General features: G+C 40.0%; 1 protein-coding gene across 2 annotated transcripts in view; it reads right to left on the reverse strand.

The window, feature by feature from the left end:
• Nucleotides 1-808: 808 nt before the first annotated feature.
• pdlim2 (PDZ and LIM domain 2 (mystique)) overlaps nt 809-22,977 on the reverse strand; it is a 36,168-nt gene continuing 13,999 nt past the window's right edge. The window contains exons 5-10 of one of the 2 annotated variants that reach the window (XM_030144193.1): nt 22,292-22,443; nt 21,334-21,397; nt 8,311-8,429; nt 4,343-4,488; nt 3,588-3,699; nt 809-2,025 (exon numbers count right to left, since the gene is read on the reverse strand). In XM_030144193.1, coding sequence (XP_030000053.1) covers nt 1,833-2,025; nt 3,588-3,699; nt 4,343-4,488; nt 8,311-8,429; nt 21,334-21,397; nt 22,292-22,443 — 786 coding nt within the window. In that variant the 3' untranslated portion in view covers nt 809-1,832. Of the gene's footprint in view, nt 2,026-3,587; nt 3,700-4,342; nt 4,492-8,310; nt 8,430-21,333; nt 21,398-22,291; nt 22,444-22,977 lie in introns of both variants that reach the window. The other variant, XM_030144192.1, reaches the window with a different exon arrangement.

The following is a 22,977-nucleotide window of genomic DNA, read 5'->3' on the forward strand; positions in this document are numbered from 1 at the left end:
AAGCCAGAACTTTTCCTTTCCTGGGTCTCAGAAGGATATGACAAGACGGTTTTATATTGTTTGGGTGTTTTGTTTTGTCATGGGAATCAAGGCCACTCTAAATTCTTTTCATGCATGGGTCTGTTTTCTTTTTTACGCACATCTCACCTGTATTTTGGGGAGCGTATCTGTTCCCCAGTATCTATGTAGGGTTAGGTGAAACTAGTGAAATGTCACTGCCTGTAATTCTGGTTTGTAGGCCTTTGTCCCTGCATATGGAACTACATTCCTATCATGTATGTTGGACTGGGGAACATAGGGCTGTCTCTGATTACCTCATCACTAGTTTGTCGTTAGGATTTCTTACACTATTCAGGTTTCTGTGGCAGCAGAACCACAGAGATTACCGGTGACACCAAAATGGCTTTTCAGCAGACATTTCAGCTTGACTCCACAGGTATAACACAGGTGATCCTAAAGGCATTTATGATGGATCAGCTCCATTTCAGTGTCCCAGAAAGTCTCATCAGTAAACAAACACATAAACCAAAACCCTGAGGGTGATGCACATGCATGAAATGAAGCCACCATGAATTCATCCATTACATCTGTTCACTTACCACGTACAAGTAAATAAAATTAGCACAACTTGTGTCTTCATGCTGAGAAAAGTCACATTTGTTCAAAGAAATCACTCATTTGGAAAGATTAATGAAATGTGTTAAATTAAACTGTTGGTGCAGGAGTGTTTTTAAAGCGTACTACAGACAGTTTTTGCATTATCCAGTTCACACTGATGCAGGAGTTGAGTCAAAACACAGTCGATAAAAAAGTTTTACATTGTGTGATTTATTAAGTGCCACATGAAATGCGAACATTATTATAGTGTATCTCTGAGTACTGCTGCAAACTGGACAAGTGTACTATAGTATCAAATCTTTTCACACTAAATGTCCTGTGCATACATTATGCATTAAAATGGCCTATATTATAGAATATTGTTCAATCACAAAAACATCAAAAATATTTGTTTAGTGAACAGTTCTATAGTCCCTCATAAGCAACAAAATAGCAAAAAAAAGTCAGCAATTTTTTTTCATTATTTCTATTAATATATTCTGCTTACAAAAGAAAAAAAAAACAGAAAAACTGTGGAGCTTTTGGCCTTATTCTAGCACAAAGTTCACAATCTCCTTGGTGTCTGCAACAACTTGAACCCCCCTTTCTTTCATCCCTCATTCTCACGCTCACACATACATACACACAGATGCCAGGAAGGCATGCAGAAGCTATCGCACTCCTGCATGTGAAAGCATGCACCCATACACACCCACAAACCCCACACATGTTCACACACAGCACAGTCTGTGTACAGTACTTTTTAACTGGCATGGAGTATAGGTGACATTTGGTCCCTTTTCATTTGCAGAATATCCAAACAGCCATATTTCACTATTTCACTGGGATTTTGTAGTTTGGGACCAGTCCTGTTGAGTCTACCACACAAACATTGGTGTTCTGTTAGTTTGACCTTAGGACCGTTGGATGTGATTTCCATCTATGGCAGCTGTGCATTATTAGAGCTAATAATACCTAAAGAGTTGTGGAGTCGGGGCCATATGAAAAAAACAAGCCCCAGTTATTATACAGTTATAAAAAAGGCAAGAAAATGAAACATAATATTGCAAAGTATGGTTAACTGTGATCAGAAAACAAAATCCACTGGCATATCATTGACCACAGTCCACCTCCATGTTCATCCCAAGGTCTATCATTTGAGTTGGATGAGTTGGACCTTCAGGCAGGCAAGCAGCGCTCTATGTCCAGAGTGAGGCAGGTGAGGAACGGCAGACTCATTGGCGAGGGGACACGGTGGATCGTGGGGAACTACCGGGGCCCTGGTACCTCTGGTTGGCGTGCTTCTCACAGTACATCACATCGTCGACCCAAAAGTGACCTCTCATCCTGAGGTTCAAACCACAATCTGTGCAGGTGTAGCACTCCGGGTGGCGGAAGCGGTCGTCTGTGATTCGCACGGCCTGTGTGCTGTGGAGACAACAGCCAAGTTAGGCAGTAGTAAAACACTCTGATCCATCTGCCAGCAGCGTGAAATGATTCCCTTCATTTCCAATTCAAATCAGCTTGACAGTGACCAAAGAGACAAACCATTGTTAGTTAAACTACAGTACTCAGGTCAACAAAGAAACATTTTTATCACAAAATCTGAAATTTTGGTATAGAAACAAAGCTTTGCCTTTGGAAAGTCATTCTAATGTGAATATTTTGAAAAGATAGTTTTTACATGCGTCAAGTCTCATTATCTTACATAAGAGTTTTGTTAAAACAAACTGTATATTTGTGAGTTGCTTTGATACAAGATGCATTTAAACACAACTTCATCCAAAATTCTTTGTGTGCACCATTAGCAAAATTATGAACAACACAGGAAAGATGGACCATCTGCTCAAAACCATTATCTTTCAGTTCCAAATCTAACAACATGTAGATCACTGCAGGGGGAAAATGGCATTTTAACAGATTTTACTTCACAACTGAGGGAAGACAGTTTATTTAGTTTCTTTGATTGCAGCCTTATTATTGTCTCTACATAAAAATGCTATAATACATACACACCTGATCAAAAGTTTTTACATTTTTAATCAGCTGATGAACCAAATATTTCAGTTTAATTGTTGTTTTCAACAAATTGCTTACTCCCATTTCTTCTTGCATTTTGAAACTCTACTTAGAACCTTTTTAAGATCCAACAGTGCAAAATGTGAATTCTTGCAATTTTTCAACTGGTCTTCAAATTTTGATCAGGAGTGCATGTGCAGACAAATTATTGATGAGCTTCCTATACTGACATTTTTCCACCGTTACTATCATATATGTACAGGGAGAGAAAAAGGACTGAAGAATACATAGTAGCATAGTTGCTGTAATTTACCAAACTCATCAGTTGTACCTACAGTAACCTGACAAATGTGAAATGAGATCAATTTTTTTAAAAGCAGATGTTTTCAGTTGTTTGTAGTTTGCAGTTTGTTGTAGATCCATTCATGAAAGCTGTAATAAAATAGGTTTTTTGGAGTCTGTAAAGCATACACTGGAAAAAAATCAAAATCTTACCAAGTGCATTTTTCTCATTTCTAGTCAAAATATATCATCAAACTTAAAATAAGACATAATCACCTAAAGAGTAACTTTTCACTGAGATAATTTTCACTTGTTCCATTAGCAGATTTTTTGCTTGAATTAAGCAAAAAAATCTTGAATTAAGCAAAAAAAAAAAAAAAAAAAAAAAATCTGCCAATGGAACAAGGGAAAATGATCTTGGTGAGATTTCTTGAAATAAGATTTTCAAGATCTATTGTCTAAAAATAAGGTCTTATATCTCACTGAAAAGTTACTCTTTAGGTGATTATGTCTTATTTCAAGGGCGATGAGATATTTTGACAAGAAATGAGAAAAATGTACTTGGCAAGCTTTAGATTTTTGCAGTGTATCATGTGAGGAGGATTTGTGTGAAGCTGACATGTGTTAACACAAGTGTGAAAACCCGTACATTACCGCCACAGATCACAATCATGTAAAGACATTCTTACACAATGCTGGTGCCACACTTCTCACAGGTGTGGAATTTGCTGACGCCGGCCACTGGTGGGTGCACTTTGGGGGTGTTGGGAGAAAGCTTTCCTGGGAACCGCAAGGCCGCCTCTGGAGTCAAACACACAAACAGAGCTGCTCATAGGGATGTTCTGACAGGTCTGTGTCTCTTTGTTCATCACATCAACACTTTACGACACTGTCTTCTGTCAGTACTGCCCTGCTCGTGTGGAGCTTGTTTACGATTCCCACTAGTCATCACAAGCTCATCACCCTTGGGACACGTTTCATGTGATGGTTTCCACACATTGGTCAACACATCATGAAAGAATGTTATGCTATCTGGATTCATTTGTCGTCACATTTATCAAAGTAAAAAGGGGAAAAAGAGGACAGATGCATTCCATGATATGCTTTCGGAGTGTGAACTACAGACAGGGGAGCTTTTCCCTCAGCACAGGTGATGGCCATATGGAATATCTGCTAGCATGATGCACTTTTGACACGGATGATTTCAAGATGGGGATGCAGCAGTTAACAGCAGGATGTGACATAAATTATAGTGCATTTGACATAATAGCTACATTGTTCTCTGCAGTGTAAATGTATTCAATTAACACATTTTACACTAAACACTAATAATAAAGATGACAGATATTCACACAAAATATTTGAATCTTTTATTGCTACTATGGAGCCTAGTATTGCATGATGAATATAACATTTTTTATTGACAATTGTAAATGCTTCCAACCTTTCTCATCAGCCTCCAGGACCTCTTGCAGCATTTTAAACGTGGTGGATTGTCGAGGTGCTGTGCGGAACTCCTTATTCTCCTGGATCATCTTGTACACTTCTGAGTCCTTGTCAAACTTGCGCATGGCAAAGTCGGAGTTCAAACTGCTGCAGAGAAACACATAAAGGTCAATGTCACCAGGTCACAAATCATCTAACGCTTACATTGCTCTGGGAGATGTGCTCCGTAAAACCTGCATGTATGAAAAAGTGAATCTGGGTTAAGTGAATCCAGAGGAAATGAAGTACGGAGCAGCTGCTGCCTTTCAGACTTTGACCTCCAAGTATAAAGTCTGTTGATTGCACACCACAGGAAGAAGGCCAAACAGTGTAAGTTGTGCATACGCTCAACAGGATCACGCACCTATCCAATTACAAGAGGCACTGCTCTGATTTAGAAACTGCCTTAAGGAAAAAAAATCCAAGATTATAATATGCAAAAGTTCATATGATGACTTGGCACAAAGTGGAAACTGTAGACTATATAAGAAATCCTTTCAAATGCAAAACACCAGCGGTAAAGTCTTAACCATACTCCAGCCAAAGTCCTATAACTTTGCATGCTATGCCCTTTTCCAGCCCATCACTGCACAGAAGTGGGAAGACTACAAAGGAAGACTTCAGCTTGTGGCACATACTGTTAGCAAATTTAGAAATTAGCAAGTACAGCGTGGCTCATTTACGAGAAACATTCTTTACCCCTCATGCGGTGGAAAAGCAGTTACTTTTTACTGTTTCTGCTAAACTTAATGTGTGGCTGAACACCAGTTGCTCCCTGACACTAGTATAGGAACATGTTCCTTACATTCTGGACAGACAGCTGTATTTATCAGTAAACCAGAGAGACCCAACACAGGATTTATCTGGAGGGAGCTGCTGAGTGTTTGCTGTCAGTAGAAACTGGTTGGGCCGGCACAGTACTTGGATCAGGTGTGGTTTTATAGCCTACCTTTCACCTGTGGCTAAATGTGTTACAGAATCTGTCAACTTAAGAGGACTGTCTGTCCCTCCTGTTGTCACATACAACAGATCTGCACTAATATTTACTGCTCAACTTACACCTGTGGTGTGAAGAATCAGTTCAGACACAATGCCCTAAACCATCATTACAAACTGCCTGTTACGGCACTGAATGTAGAGGCACTCTTAATGCTGACAGAAGACAGAAAGATGGAAGAAAAAATGGATCTGTTTTGCTCTACAGTAATGTATACATGGACACGATGTACAAAATTACAATAGGCCAGCAAGTATTCAGACAGGGATTTTTTTTACATTTGCATTGCATTCCTGAAGTTTAAGCTTAAACACCAATTTTAGGCTTTTTTTTTTTTTTTTTTTTAGAAGTGTTGGGATTCTGGCCCATTTTATACATAATCATGTACGTCTGGCAAATTCGCATGAAGTCCTTTGTGTCTTAATGTGTTTAATATGTGTTGTTTCCGTCTACATTTCAGCACTAGACACTTGATTGCCGCTAATTGAACATGGATGAAACAGGAGACAGCAAACAGACAAGACAACAAATATGCAACCAAGGAAATGTTCAGACCCTTTCTTCTGTATCACCGAACATGATTCAAATTGAAAACAGACCTCTATAGCACACCCTCCACCCTCAGCAATCCATTTCCCTTTTCGCTTCGCTCACCATCCCTCCTGACATGCAATCTCAAAACAAATGGAAAGTCTAGGTCAAATGGGAGGAAAACAAATAAGAGTGAGGGTCAGAGAGAACGGCATTCATCTGAACAAACACTCCTATACACTGAAGTGGAAGTGATTATATTTGATGAAGTATGAGTGAACTTGGTAGGGGCTTGTCATCTGGGAATTATGCTTGTAAATGTTCTCACATCTATATAATGTCTACATCAGAGACAAACATCTTAGTGGTTTCCATGCACAGACTGGGAACAATGATCTAGTCATAGCAGAGACTCAAAATGCGAGTAGTCAAAACATTTCTAAGATCACAAGGCTAAATTCCAACCACATTTCTCGAAACAGTTTCCTTGCAGCATGAATGTAAACCACAGCTAGTGTATTCTGACAAAAGAATTAAAAAGAACTTAAACTTAAACTGACAACACTCACCTCAGAAAGAAAGAGGAATAGACCGTTCTTTCCAGTGCCTGTATGTCTAATGCTCCGACAGCAACTCAGTATAACTCAGAAAAAATATTGGCGCACACACAGATGGAGAACACACACCTCTATCTACACCAGACGAGACAGAAAAACAATAGCCTGACTGAAAGGTGTGCCCCTGGGCTGAAACTCATTGGCCACGCGACATAAAGGGGTGGGTAAATGGGTGTCACTGGGTCTGCGATTGGCTGGAGAGGAGCAGGGAGAGGCTTGGAGTGCAGGCTGGGGGCTCCGGACTGGGGGCCAATTAGGGGGAGAAGTAAAATCAGACTTTTTAGGGAATATGTGGTGTTTGGATATGACTACAGTTGCTGACACGTCATATCACTTGGTGCGGCTGCACAGGGGGGAACTGGGGCCAAAGTCAACCATCCTGCACTGTGAAAACACAGGCACCAGGCTCTCCAGCAGAGCGAGTGGACACAAAGGATTGTATGAGCGAGTAAAAGAAAAATTTAATTCCTGCTGTGGTAAAAAAAAAACAACAAAAAAACATTGGTGGGTCTAATTGAACACAAAAAGTATCCAGAAGGCATTAGTTGCAGTTGCACATGTGAAATGTGTCACATTACAGCTCCATCACCTCATCAGAGGGGATAGAGCTGCAGGTGGGGGACACAAAATAGAATTTCCCAAAGGCTCAAAGTCATTTGCAAAGTTTGCACAGAACACAGCTGCAAACAGCTGTAAGTACCAAAAGTCAGCTGTGCAATAGCATTCATAAGCTGACTCAGTATTATACAGGAATGGACTGATTAGACAGATTTACCAATACATCTGGACCTTTAAATGCCTGTCCTATTTTTTTTTTAAAGGACAAAATAATACAATTCAGACTATGAATTGTATTTAGATGGGATGCTCAGCTAAGTCCAGGTAATGTATGAATACATAGTATTAATACACTAACTTTATATTCACCAATAAACATTTTAAGCAGCTTTTAAATATTTATCTTTATTATGAAGCTTTTTTATAGTCCAACAATGTGCAGTGTGTATATGTATGAGTTATAGGAGGTACATGTATATGTCCATTGGTGTGCACTGTATGCTACATGCTTAGGGGTTGTGATCTTTGTTGTGCAACAGTCTGTATGTTGAATTTTTTGCTAGGATGTTTATTTATGCACTTTTGCTCACCTCTCCCATTTTTGTGTGCAGCACTTCATCACCATGTCTTTTAAAAGTGCTATATAAATTAAGATTAATTTCCTTAGTAACTTCTGTCCAAACAGTAATATACATAATTCTATATTGCAGATCACTGCTGTGCTATGAAAAAAAACAACAACACATGGCTCACAACTTAATAACAACAATAACGAAACAATCTGTGGTTAAATTTGTGAATTCATAGTAAGAAGCTGAATAATAAGTAGGTTAATGTACAGTGAGATAGTAATTCCAAAACAAACTCCTTCAGTGCGATCCAAAGCCCCTATGCTGTGCGTTGTGGTCCTGCATCACTCTGTTGAGTTTATTTTGCAGTAACGCCCACTGTAAAACATAACCATTAATAAAACTTAATTCAACCAAAACTGTCACACCATATATGTGTTGAGTTAGTGCCAGAGCTGCTGATTCAGCTATATTATGAAGTACAGTTAATGCAAACTGTGCAAATAATCTGAATAATGGCAGTTTATTCAATCACTGTTTAGGGTTACATTAATATCCTTGGACTATAACATGTAGCAAAAAATATTAAAGGAGGTACAACAAATTTGAAATGCTTTAATACAATACTGATGGAGGTGATGTTAGCCGTCTTTACCTGCGACGAGGGGACATAGGTACATCTGGATCAATGGGGCTGTGTGGAGAGTAGCGTCCTGGTGGGGTGGGGGTTCTGCTCGACACAGAGTTACTTCTGTAATCTGAAGGAGAGAATTCCTGAGGAAAAAGGAGAACCAACAGTAAAAAGATGAGAGACTGAGCGAGCATGAAAGATAAATGTCCTGCAGCAGCTGAAACCAACTTTACACTCCGGCCTTGAAGAATCTATTGAAACAGTGTACAAGTTCTCAGACCATGATGCAATGTTACTGTAAAAGAGTCACACTATGTTCAGTACAGAAGCAGGAATTCACGGCCAGTATTTCTGGATCACTGCTCCCCCAGCAGCGGATCAATGCTGAATGAATGTAGCATCCTTTCAGGAAGCTCTAAATCTGAGGAGACTGTACTTTATGACAAGGTGGAATAAAACAAGGCTGACACGTCATTATGTAGGATATAGTCATTCGAGATCAAAACAGGAGAGATTTATCAGTGTCTTAAATGAGTTCCAGATGAACTGTGCAGAACTCCCGAGTTAGGCCTTTCTGCTTCATCATCTTTGTCATTTTTGACTTGAGCCTATACAGCTCTACCTGCAGTACAGAGAAAAAAACACGATACACTTTGTATGACTTTGATTTTTTTTTTTTTTTTTTTTTAAATCGCTTTATTTATGTTCTTTACTACCTGAGTCACACCCAACATTCCTCTCCTGATGGTTGCCTCTGTTGACAACTCCTGACAGAGCAACCTCCATCAACATTTAAAAAAAAAAATTTTTTTTATCTTGATTACCATTTATACCAGCACTGTGCTTATCCCCTCAGCTGACAGATGATAGATTGTGTGACAACAGATGTTTGGCACAGACCCTGGTGTTTATTTGATGGGAACGGCAGAGCCAGCATGACCCTCAACAGGTTCCAGATGCAGTGCAAATCTTACATTTATTCATGGTACTTAGAAAACAGTGTCTCTTGTTGTGTGACACAGACTTTCAAAAACATCATTCAACAAAACTAAGTGCTAAGCGTTAAGTTTCTGTGAGCTTGGCATCTCAATTCCAGCAAAGTGAGTGTAACTGAAAACTGACAGATGAGGGCGCCAAATATCTATTCTACACAAACACTCATAACACTCCAAATGTGTCAGTGACATTTATTATTGGTGCTGTTCTTACTGACTCAACTGTCAACATTACAAAGGTTGATCTTAGTTATATTTAATGATGTCATACAAAAGTGCAAGTGAGCCTCTAAAGAAGCTGACCTTAAGCAAATGTTCACAGTCTGCACACCTGGTCAAAGTCTGAAACGCACATAACTCAAGCCAGACATTTTTACTGTCAGGAATCTCCACAAACAAATTGCACCGTCTGGCATCTAACCGTGTCTACCTGTAACACCAACTATTTACTAATCACATAAAATAAACCCACTGCACTTGGACGAAAAAAAGGAACAAACCTCAAACAAACTTCCAGTTTGCTGGGGAAACAAACCAATTACTTTATTTCAGGCCTGTGCACCATCCAGGAAATTTAGACTACGACTCCAACAGCCCACATACAACTCAAGACTACGGCCTTCCTAACGATGTTCCCTCCGTTTTTCTCCTTCAACTGTCACCAGCTGGCATCGATGTTACATAACCTCCGTCCAAGGAAGAAGTGTCTCCACCCAGCTCTTTGAACCGGTACTTGTCTTGAGATTCTAGCTGGAGCTGATGCTGGAGCTCGATGCTGACACAGTGGCACTGATGGAGTCAAAGATTTGTGCGTCCAGTGCCAGCACCCGCTTCCAATTCAGCAACTCTTTGAACAATGTCTCTGTTCTCAATTGAGTCCAATTTTCCTCTTCTTTTTCCTTAGTGAGTGGGCAGATTAGTGGTGCGTGCCAAGAAGCCTTTACCAGAAATGATCATTGCAACGTATCCCTGTGATTTTTCCCAGGATAAACCCAGAATAATAACAGAAGGCTCATAAGATCATATATTCCATATCATCAGAGAACAAGTAGTAGACATCCATGTCCTCTCCTGCTGTGAATCAATCTCAAAGGCATGTACCTGATGGACATACATGCTTAAAGAGAGAGTGAAGCCACACAGTACATGTCTATAAAACCACCATAATGCAAAACAAGCCTATGTTATATAAGTGTCTGGCTACTGAATGTGAATCCTTCATACTCTCCACGAGCACATTTTACAGATAAAATCACAACTCTGATCTATGAGACTCAAGAGGAATGCAATGAAGTAAAGAAAAACAAAAGGAAGTGGGAGAGAGGAAAAACAAGCACTCCGCTGTGACAAGGAGTCAGTGACCTTGTAGGGTTAAAAAAACCTTTGTCTGGACCAACAGAGCAGCTCTCCAATTATCATAATCGTTCATATCATTAGTGTAAACTCTCTGATTCTTGCCTTTTATAGCAGTCATATTTCCCTCAGGCTGACCTAATCATCACTGTTGTAATCATCGTTGTCATCATTATTTTATTGTATGCTCTTTCACATGGTAAATCTTCAAGCTACAATCCATGTGTCCTGACAGTGCCAACAGAGACCCTATGCTTCATACATCAACAAACTAAGGGAGGGGCACAACTGAGCTGAGGGAAGCCTATTATTTTGTCTTGGAGAGGAGCAAGCTTTATAGACGGGAATTTCTCCAGTGGTCTACTGGAGAAAATCATCAGCCAATTCTTCCTGGTTCCTGTGGCTGGTTAGAGGAGGAAGCTCTGATTAAAGCTGAACTGAACTGTAATCAGGAGCCCATAGCACAGCCAGGATCGTTAAAGCCATGTCACTGGTATGAGAGTTGCATGTACAATAACATGCTAACATTCAAATATAAGCTCCTAAATTACTTCTTACGTTCTAATCTAAATTCTCTCTGTAGCAGACATGTCTGCAGACATTAGCAGCAAAGATGGTGGATTAACTGTGGAAGGTTATGCGGTAGACTGGTGTTTATTTCATTCCATTCAACCATTATGTATTCCACAGTCATCCCTGGGCTGGATCCTCTTTTGACCCGAGACAGGCCTACAGTCCTGGAAAATGTGACAGTTGGCAAAATGTGACACCTCCAACTTAAATCTGAAGACGTGAACATAAAATGTGTTGGATCTGGTGTGGTGGCTCTCTTTTTAACAACAGTTTTGTTGGCAAAGTCGACCTCAACGAGTGCAAATGTAAAAGGGCCGGCAATTTCTCAAGGACTGTGGAGGATCTTTCAGCAGTATCTATTGTGTCTTTTTGCTATAGACATTTATTATAGAATGGCGTACATGAGTTTTGTAGAGACTTTGCTCAAGTGACAGCTCTGGAATAATCTGAGCAAGCATGACACTGCAAATACACACAATCCAAACATGAACACAATACTGCAACAGCAGGAGGTATGGGAGGTGGAGGCAATCTATTAGCAGTAGTGTGGCAGAGCGATGCAGGACAAATGAATGAATGTTATCATAGTTATAAAGAGCAGTAAATAGGGGAGCTGTGTATTTCACAGATGTAGCTCTGACAGCCTGAACTATCGTAAAGTTTGATTTAAGCTGACCTTATTTTGTGAAAGTGTTTTGTAAATAAACTTAAATGACATGTTTAAAGTGAGTGAATGAATAGTAAGTGCAACTGGTTTAATGTTTAAGGCTAGATTTACAGCCCAACATGCTGCAGCAGCTCTGAAAATATATCAACAAACCTCTGTCAATGATGCCACTTCAGTTCACCATTTCCTGTTTGTTTGCATCTTCTAGTAAGGGCAGCTGTTTCAGATCAAGGCCCATGGGAGACACTGGGGACAGTGCCAGTGGAGGAGCCTTCAGTCTGGCTCCAAGCAAGCCACTCTGCATCATCATTACCACCCTGCAGCTTCAATTACAGGGCATGGGCGAGCAGCACACTGCAGAGATGCCTAGAAGAGCTCTTATTTTAGGGAGCTTGGTAGTGCTGTACGAAAGTGCTATAACTGCTAATTCACCGTCTCCACCACAGACATGACTGCTGTAATACAATGGGGGGGGGGGGGGGGGCACCAGACATCCTGGGCTGGGTAATAATCAAGACCTGTGTACAGTGTTTCCTATCCAGCAGTGTACATTGGTGGAGGTCCTACGCAAAGACCTGAGGCTGATGGTAACCTACTTGTTATCCACTGTCACTGATGAACTCTGCCCTATAATTATGTCTGAATGATGGTGCATTACTGTGTCCACATTCTGTAACAAATAAAACACAATATACGGCTGAGCACAGGGCATCGTTTTATATCAAAATCCATGTTATTAACATTCTTTTACCTTTTTTACTGCCTCTTATCTATTGCAGCTGGTTTCGGCAAAGTATGATCCATCTTGTTAAAGTGCAGATAACAACTAAGACCAGTTCGATAGTTATAGAGTGACTCCAGCTCAGCCACAGCTGAAGCCCAACGTAATGGCACTGAGGTCAAACAATAAACAAAGACTGATATAATAACAGTATGGAACAGGAAAGAGCTGATGCCCAATTTACCGGCCGGTGTCACCTTCCCTCACCCTCCTCCGCAAAAGCATTCAACATTGGCAGACAAAAGCTACAGATATCTACAATATTAAAATGCACACTGTCCTTCTGCAGCTCTCTCCTCTCTGTCCATGACAAATATAAATATAGGTGACAAGTTGATGTTCCATCTCAATCGAGAAAATAAAAGCCAAAACAGAGACTGAGATTACTTCTGTGATGAGTCCATGGAGTACAGCAATGCAGATACTTTTCACAAATCTTTACAACAACAACAACAACAACAACAGGTAATTACAGTAGTCACACATTTAACACCATCCCTCTCTGAAAACACAAAGGACCTACCGATATCTAGAATCAAAAGCTGAATTTTTAACCAACTGAAAACAGATGCTCAAGTTTTCTTTGCTCTCAAACTGCTTGGATTACAAAACCCTGAGAGGCAATAATGGAATCTTTGCCTAGTGTGACAAAAAGAAAAGAAAAGAAAAGAAAAGAAAAGAAAAGAAAAGAAAAGAAAAGAAAAGAAAAGAAAAGAGAAAACTGGTGCAGCAAAATTTTAACTACATTAGAAATAAAAAAAACTGTTAAACTGAACTTCTCAGTCAAAGTAAATATCTAAAGCCGATACTACCAGTTTGTAAAATATCCTACTGTCATCTCTACTCATCTCACAGCACTGGCTACCATGCACTGCAGATGATAACATAATTCTTCAGGTACCATTTTAAAGGCCTCATGCCAGCACTCACTGCTCCTATATACTATAAATCCATTTATGTGAGCAGCTCATTTCCTTTATTCTATACAATATGAATTTTACAGTCATAGATGGACAAAGCTGTGAAGAGGATTTAGCTTTATAACTACAGGGCATGCTTATTTTGCCTTTTTAAAATGGGAATTGTTGAAGTAAACCTCTTTATAAACAGCACCGAGATCATAACACAGTTCAAAAACTAAGCTCAAGAAGTCAGGCTCAATCTCCTCAATCCTTTTTAATGCTTTCTACATATGAATTCTTGGCCCGGGCTTTCGGCTGTGCAGCATTCAATAACAAGGAATAAAGTGACAGATCTTTGTGGTGCCAATGCTTGTACCTCTCCCTCTCTCTCAATTTCTTCTCCAAGGCCACACACCATCAGAGTGCTCCAGATATAAACCATATGTACAAGATTAGAGACCAAATGAAATGCTTAGAGATGAAGACAACAGGAAGACTGTGAGCATCAGTCACTCTTTACTGGTTAAGACAAAGCTGCTTTTTTCCCTCTATGCCTCTGAGAATTCAGTTCCCACTTTCCGTAACTTGAAGACAAATTAATATGTGAAGAGTTCACAAGCAGATGTTACAAGACAGATCATTAGGCACTCACGTTTCACTGAACGTTGACTTTGTTTTTATCATTTCTAAAGCTCAGCAGATGAATGTGAAAGTGTGTGTACTGTAGAGGAAGCAATGTTAAAACTTTCTGAAGTGAGCGAAGCCAAAGCCGTCTCATGTGATCATAAGAGTAGGTGGTCTGAGGGAGGCACTCACTCTCACTGCCACCAAAAGCATGAGATACATTGAAGAATGAAAACGAGGCTCAGCGTTTATTTATCCTCGAAGGGTGCTACAAGCAACACATTTTTCATCCCTATTAAATTCCCCACATGGCTCCGACTGGAAATGCATATCCAGATCATTAGACATCTGGAGTTAATCATGGTCTGAGTAAAAATCACTGGACTTGATGATATTTTTAATTTACAGCCCTTCTTTTTATACGCATCAGTAATAGAACAGTAACAAGTTTATTTTCAACAAAGTGTTTGGATTAAAATAGTCAAAGCTGGAGCTGGGAGGTCTAGATGTGGTGCTACTTTTGATAGCTCATCTGTAAATCCCTCCACAAAAACTAATAAAGTTCAATGATTTATGAGTGTCAGAGCATCACAACTGTAGTAATCACATGTGGCAAACATTGCACACACTGTATGAAACCACCTGTATGACTCTGGTTTCAAACATATGTATTTGTGCTCTGTAATACAGTGCGACAACTCAACATGCAGGACAATATTATGGAGTACAGCCCAGTACTCATATTTCGACAGGAATTTCTTTTAATGGCTAAAACATAAATCTAAAATGTCAGCAAGACATGCATTTATGGTGGCTCAGTGTTTGCAGAATGATTTTGAGTGTTAACTGCTAATGCTATTTAACCAGCTAACAATTATGATTTATGACCAACAAAATGTAGCCATAGTAACCATTCTCCAAAAGTGAAGCTGATGTCCTGTGTAAAAGTAGGGAATATAGGCAGCTATGTCTGTTTTTTCTGGCATGAGGACAGTGAAGGGCAGTTATACACGTCGTTCCCTTGACAACACCTTTTGGAATGTTGACATACCCCTCAACCACCTTCGTAAACAGCACCAACTAGTAAAAAGGCCCATCTCTCCCCGCCAACATTTCTCCATAAAACTTACAGGGCCGAGTGTCCCTATGGGGGCGCATGGGGGCTTGGAAAGCTCAGGGAATCAAAAGCCCCCTAGTTTGCTTTTCCACTCCAGGGGAAAGAAAAACAGGCATATGGATCAATCAGTGGGGATAAGGAGAGGCATGCTGCCCATGTAATGGCCACAATAGACCCCAGGCTTAATGGATACGAGTCCACGTGAAACAGCCTCACACTGTCCAGTCACAGAGCTCACTGTGCAGAGAAGAAGAAAACATCCCTGCACCGTGGCCACTGCCAGCACCACTCCCCCGACACTGGCTTGGCTTAGCTGAGCCCTGGCCTGCCAAACCAAACAGCAGTCCCACTCATGTCAAACCTGAAATAGTACATCATTCCAGACCATCATCATCATCATCATCATCATCAAGAAACAGATATGTATTTCTAGGTGCTGGTGGAGATACTACGATAGGTGATGTACATTTACCTAGAAGTAAATGACAATCTTCCCATGACTGGCATCTACATCTCACAATCCAAAATGTGATTGAAATGAACTTCATTTAAAACATATAAACGTAATTCCATTCTAGCATGCCAAGTCTCTATTTCTATTCCAAAGCAATGACCACAACTTTGCACTCTAGTCCACCACAAACTCCAGAATAGAGCAAGACAAAGCCAGCCGCTGGCTTGAGAGCTGGACTGGGGTATAAAAAAAAAAAAAAGTGGTCAGTGGAGATGTATGGGATGTAGGGTGGATGTATGGATGGATACTTTCGATGCTCTCTGGATAAAGAGCTTAGTGACACATGCCACACAGTCAAGGCCATTTCACCAAATTTAGTACACAGAGGAAATGTTTGGTCTGCATTGAGCCCAACGCTGACAGTCACCCTGCATGATCTGGCCACCGTGCAATAGGAGAGATATTTTTAAAGCAACCACCCTATCCAGGCACAGGATCCGGCAGCCCACTAAGGCAACCCTCAGGAACCTCAAAGTGCAACAACGGCAAAGCCAGACATAGAGCCTGGTCCTAATGGCCCAGTGATGGGTCATGTCTTGTGAATAGCAGTTTGGTTTTGGCTCTGTTCAATAAAACAGAGGTCCCGTTGTGGTCACTTCTTGATGATATAAACAGATGCTCTGAATCATGACGGTGGCCGGTCGGTTCAGATACAATCTCATGCCCCGCTTCCTGGAATGTAGGATGCCATTGGCTCTATTCTCATTGTGATGAACCAGTGGATATAAAAGGCCTTGAAGAAAGTCACTCACCACAGGGCATAGTACAAAATCACACTAATGAATTGGATCCAAATAACCATAATGTAATACACATTTCTGGGCACCAGTAACTGACTATAAACCTTTAAATTCTCAAGATAACTACATTAGAACTCAAGATAAAAATTCTATACTCTAAGATTTTAAAGATCCATTAACATCCATCAGGAACCAATGTTTACTTTAAAGATATGACTACATCAAAACACAGACCCTGAATTGATGCAAATGTACCATGAAGGTGAGTTATAAATGGGTTTTTCCAAGCATTGGTCCTAATGCTGTGGAGACTCTGCTCATTGCTCAGTCTTACATCAACCTTTGACTTTCAATGAGAGTAATGACAGTAATGCTGTAGCATAGTTTCAACAACACGACAATGCTAAACACAGTGAGTGTACAGTGGTACATCAAATCTAAAATCTAAGGTTTGTGAGAGATTCAATTTTTGTAAGAGAAGTAAAGTTGTTTGTAAGCTATGTAGAACAGTAATTACGTCCAAAGCTGGTACAAGAAATCTTAACACTCATATGGTTTGACAACAGCACAGTTATGACAGCAACGCTAGCACAAGAAAGAACACACAGATAAGATGCAGGTATTAAAGACTGTTTCTAGTCAAAACTCAGCTACAGCTCAGCAATGACCAAGGTCATCACAGTATCTACAGCCCTTTTTACCTCGAAAAACATGAAGCAGAGAGTGGGCTTTCATGTAATGTAATGCAACTAGAGTCAAGCCACAAGACATAAAACAGACAAGATCTCACATGTTTGTTAGAGTTGTACATCTAAGAAAAAAAAAAAAAAAAAGAAATTACTCAAGAACTGTCAAATGCAAATTGTGTGGAAATGAGGTCTGCATGTCATGAGCAACTTCCTATGTGATGATTCCTGTTCTCTACATCTAGGATGCCCTCATCTTGAATGAAATACATTTATTTTTAAAAAGGTAATAAATGGTTTATTTTAATCTCTAATATAAAATTAACATCTATATTAAACTGTGGCAGACTGCACTGCACTAAAACCAAATCAATTTGTATTAAAATGAATCAGTCCTTAAATATACAATAGGTCAATATCTACATGTGCATTATATAATCCTAGAAGGTAGAGATGCACATCGCTACTATACACACAATATGTTGCCAGTGTTAATAATGGAGATCATGACAGTGATTCAACAATACTTGAAACACTGCAACACAATCAACTATAATACATCATCATGGCAGTATAACTGAGGAAATGATGAATCCAAAGTGTTGAGAGTCTTATTTTAATGCTTCTTTAAAACACAGTCTACAACTTCAACTTGTAAAATCACTGACTCTGATCAGCCATAGTGTGATTATGTTCCATCTCTGCACACAAACACTGTAACACACATGAGGAGAAAAGCATAAAATCCCTCACTGAAAAATTGTATTCAGTGTGAAAGAGCTCCAATATCTACATTTGCAGTCCTCATGTGCGTAACACATTTTCTGTGTGGTCTATGTGGAGGTCTGAATGGTATGATGAAGCACAAAGACCTTTGCTGTGTTCGAGTAGTCTTAACGCCGTGCAGAGTGGTGTAAAGTACAGTTTGGGAATGTCAGCTAGCTCCCTGGTGTCCACTCCACTCCACAACCCCCTCTCTTCCAACTCCTGTCACACAACGACAGGCCTTGTGACGCGAGGGAAAAGCCGCACCAGCCTTCTACTGCCTCTGCCATCACAGCCACTATTGTACAGGGCATTTTCTCAGGATATCCAACACTCTGGAAAATAGAGGATCCTGTTGCGCATCCCACTCTCCTCACTCAGGGAGGCAAAACAAGGGGTGGAAAAGCCTTTTAGGAGCCTTTCAGAGAGACTGATCACCTGATACATCAGCACTCTGCACCTCTCAGTCAGGACAGAGGCCCTTGTCACGATGGCTCCAGCCACAGCAGCATTATGCACACTGTGCCCATGGTAGGCCTCCTTCCAGCCATTTCCCCGCTGAGTGCTCTGAAAGAACTCCACTCACTAATCACTGCACTGCAGCTGGAGACTCGTCACTGCTTTAAAACAACGGTAGACATCCTCTGGTGGAGGGTTCAGCCAAAACCAAAATCTCAACTCTACAAGGCTGCATGATGATAAACACTGGGTCTCTAGCACATAGTAGTGTGTGCATTCCAAATCAAACAGCATCTTCTAACAACCCATAACTACTTTATGTTAAAGCTATTGGATGAACAACTACTCAACTCAGTTTTTCCTTTTTCTGCATGAATATCCTCTAAACAATGATCAATCCCAAAACTAGATGAAGGGAACCCAACTTAAATAAAAAATATCCAATCTTGTGTCATCATTTTTCATCATCTTTTAACGTGTGTGAAATAGTGTCTTCATTAATTTAGGGATTCTTGAGTTATGGCCAAATACTTGATTTGTGATGTCACAGTGAGCTTGACCTTTAACCACCAAATACCACTGCAGATGGATGAAAAGTCAAAAAAGGATAAGCTGATATTGGAGTGGAGGAAGACAGAAGGAATGTAATGTGTCCCAGAGGGTACAAAATCATTCCAACACAAAAATATCAGAGGGTGATTGTTAAAATGGTAGGGAGAATGGGAGAAGGGGTGACCTTGCAAATACCACAAACATGTGACCCTTTCCCTGGTGGACACCCCTAGCAGGGGAATGATTACTCCCAAAAGCTTGATGAAATAATCAGTCTCAACACATCTCCTTAAGTGTTTTTTTGTTGGCCAAGATGGATGTTTTTTCATGTATTATGGATTGTTGGCTTTCAGCCTTTAAGGTTGTTCTGGAGTGGTTTTGAAATTATGCAGAAAATACCAGCAGCTGAATAATATGAGGGCTTAAAGGAAATTGCAAATAAACAATGTATAGCATGCAATACATAGGATGTGATCAGTTTCCCATTGGGCTAGCTTACATTCATGATGCTTGTAATGCCAAATCAAACACTGTGAGCTCAGGGAGACTTAGTTTAGTGTCTTAACAAAGAGCAGATAGAAAAGCCCATGTGGTTTTTACTTAAATATTGTCAATTTTAGATCTAATGACAGTACAACAACCTTGCTTCCTGAATCGAAATCTATTTGAGCCAAAGGCAGAAAAGCTAAATCACTTCAAGAATAAAGACTTGACACCTTGGCCGCTCTGTCATCTCCAGTCTAGTCCACTGTCTGCCTGGGGTGTCTGTTAGCCAAGTCAACATCACATATCATTGAGTTGGATCTGTTAACAGTGAGCCAGTCAGAGAGCTGATTCATGTCGGCACACACAGACATCCTGCACACCCTCCCTGAGCTAAAACAACTTGGAAGGAGACAGCATGCCATGTGGTTTTCAGTCACATCAAATTAGTTATTATCCTTAAGAACATCTTGATTTACGGTCAATAATGAGTGGTCAAAACTGTTTAGGAAAACAAATCATAGCATCCTCAAATGACCCACTTGGACCTCAATTACATCATGGCTAGACTTATTCATCTTGCACCCAGTGTGAAAAGAATCAACACTTGTTTCATAAGCTTCTGCTTTTATAGAGTGCGCGCTGTTGTATGTGACAGTCCATCTATATTCAATTTACCGTGTGAACAACAAGAGGAATCTCAAACCCAAGGAGAGAACTTAAAAATGGATGTTCTCAGCTGGCGACTTCACAGAGAGAATGTCTGAATGTTTTGAAGATCATACCCTTGCATACTTTTTAACTTTATGTAATGTCCAGAAAAGTTACAAAAATGGCTGGAATTCCTTGTGCCATTACAAAAGGTCTTGTATGTTTTTTCCTGCTCTGTCATCTCACATGTTCTGTCTTCAGTGGGACCCAAGCTTGAGACTGAGCATGTAAGCATAGCTGAAATAGCTTATGACGAACTTTCCCACAACATTTTCTCTCTTCAGTTCACTGAAGTCTTTCCAGACGCCTCAGTCCCCCCTCTTGGTTTTGTTGTTGGAATGGTAAATAAGCACAGCATAGTTTAGCTGCACTCTCACGATAACCTCATGTCTACATTTTACCACTTTCCATATTTTACTGCTAACTGAGACTAATGAATCTCCATTCAGACAAGTAAAGGTTAAGGCCATTGTTTTGATGCGTATTTCCTCTTTTGAAGATACTGCGAATGAAACAGCTTCAGGCTGCTGTTCAGCTTAAGGTCAGATATTTTACAAAGACTGACCTTCTTAATTTACACCCTCCCTGCTAGAAAAATGTCAAATCATTTCTGTTTCCTGCTTTTGTATGATGGCTCACATTCAGAGGACTGCAGTCCACACACCTTTCACAAGAAATATTCTGATAACATTTAAGAAGAAAGGCCAAGAATCCTGGATCAGCACCAGTTAAAAAATACTTCAAGTACCTCTCACAGAGACCAGAAATCAGATATGCAGCTACAGAAACTAACAGTCTTCACAAGGACATTCTGCATACTGTACTACTACTCTATACTGCGAAAACAATAACATTCAGAAAAATGCATAACAATACAAATACAGAAACAGAGCCATCTCTTTTCTCTTATTCTAGCTCCAGCAGATAGTAATTTATTGCTCACTAAGCTCCAATTATTCTAATTAAAGACAATTTATAGTTGGAACTGAGCTACATTTCTTTAGCAGGGTAGGCAGTTGCTGACCAAGAAACTAATATATCATTTCTGAATGCAGACCTAACAATTGTTACAGCAGCAACAAAAGGAAAAAAAGGGAAGTTTTTATTAATACAACCTGAACCAACCTGTGACAGCGGTCTGGACAGTCTGTGACTTCTCTCCTCTGGAGACCATGAACGCAGCTGGACACTATAACAGAATGACAGCAGGAAGTGATAATCAGGTATATGTTACATTGTAATCACATCTATCCGGTGTATACTATTGCTGGACGTTTTGCAACCATCTTGCAAGCAAATGAGCAGGACTGATGGAATTTTCCTTACTTCATTAATTTTGTACAAAACAACTGAAAGAAATGTGATTTTATTACCCCCTTCCACCTCTCAAAAGAAAAAAAAAATACTGCTGCTTTTAATGGCAATATCTAAAATACAAAAATAAAGTACAAGTGCAACAGTACTAAAAACTTTAATTGTATTAATAATGTACTCAAGTAAATACAGGAAAACCTATTGGGCTTGAACTGTGACCTACAAACTTGTCCAGAGGGTCAACAAATGTCCAGAGAGAAAAAGCACGGTGAACATTCCACTCGCTGCCTTTGTTAAACTGAATGCAAATGTGGAATGTGATATCCTGTGCATATCCTTTGTTACTACAGTACAATCCCATGGCTCCACTTTCTGTCCATTACTCCCTTACCTATTTACTATGGAGTCAAGAGAGCACTTGTTGCAACCTTTTGTCCGGACATAAGCCTATTTAATCAGTGAATGGATGTAAATCTGAAAAAGAAACATGTCAAGCCCGAAAACGTCTCAGGACGTTCTCTCGTACCACTACAATACGGAAGGAATTTCTGATCCGATTGTAATTTAAAAGCAGCTGGATCTTATGTGTACAAATTCAGACACTCTAAACCTTTGCTTTCATTGGCACAGTAACAAAGCAGCAATGGACAAGATGGTTGAGGTTTATTTTCTGTCCAACAAGTTCAAGTAGAACAGATGAAGCAATGTTAGATTTCATTACTTTTTAATCTCCAAACTCATTCTAGGTGTCCGGCCAAAATGTAGCTACCTCTTATTGTTGGTTGGCATCAGCCTCTCTCTCTTTCCATCAGGACTGGCAGGAGGGTCTGGTGAATAAGGTCCAGGTGACAGTGATGCAGGGCTGGATATGGTGTACTCTGTGTAGTTCTGGTTCTCATCCCGACTCACTATTACTGCCTCCTGCAACACATCACATCACAGGGCTATTGGTGCCTTGGTTTCTAAAAAGCATAACTTGACCTTTATCACTTCAGCTATTTTTGAGGAATCACCATTTCCTGAGCTTTCAATTCATGTGGATTACTAATTTCCTCCTAGTTATTTGGCATCATTAGGAAGTAGTAAGTATTAAAAATATGCACCATCTGAGCAGGAAATCTTTTTGAAAAAATATGTCCTGATATGGGGACAATGGGTTCATTTCACTTTTAAAAACCAGTGTGTAACAAAGAACAAAAGCCTTGGTTTGTCCAATATTTTGTAAATCAGTACATCTTCTTTGCTCTATACGTCACACTCAGGTTGCCCTTTTTGTCTGAGGGGATCAGTCTGTTATGCTTGCCAGCTTCTGTCAAACAATTGTGTTCCATTTGCAAGCACAGGAACATAGTTTCAGTCACACACTGCACACAAGATTTCCCAGAATAGCTTGTTCTCTGCAACATGCTGTGGTTTTCTATATGAATTCTACACTTTCACGATTATTTAAGTCAA

This window comes from Sphaeramia orbicularis, chromosome 9 (assembly GCF_902148855.1).
Source record: "Sphaeramia orbicularis chromosome 9, fSphaOr1.1, whole genome shotgun sequence".
NCBI classification, from domain to species: Eukaryota; Metazoa; Chordata; class Actinopteri; order Kurtiformes; family Apogonidae; genus Sphaeramia; species Sphaeramia orbicularis.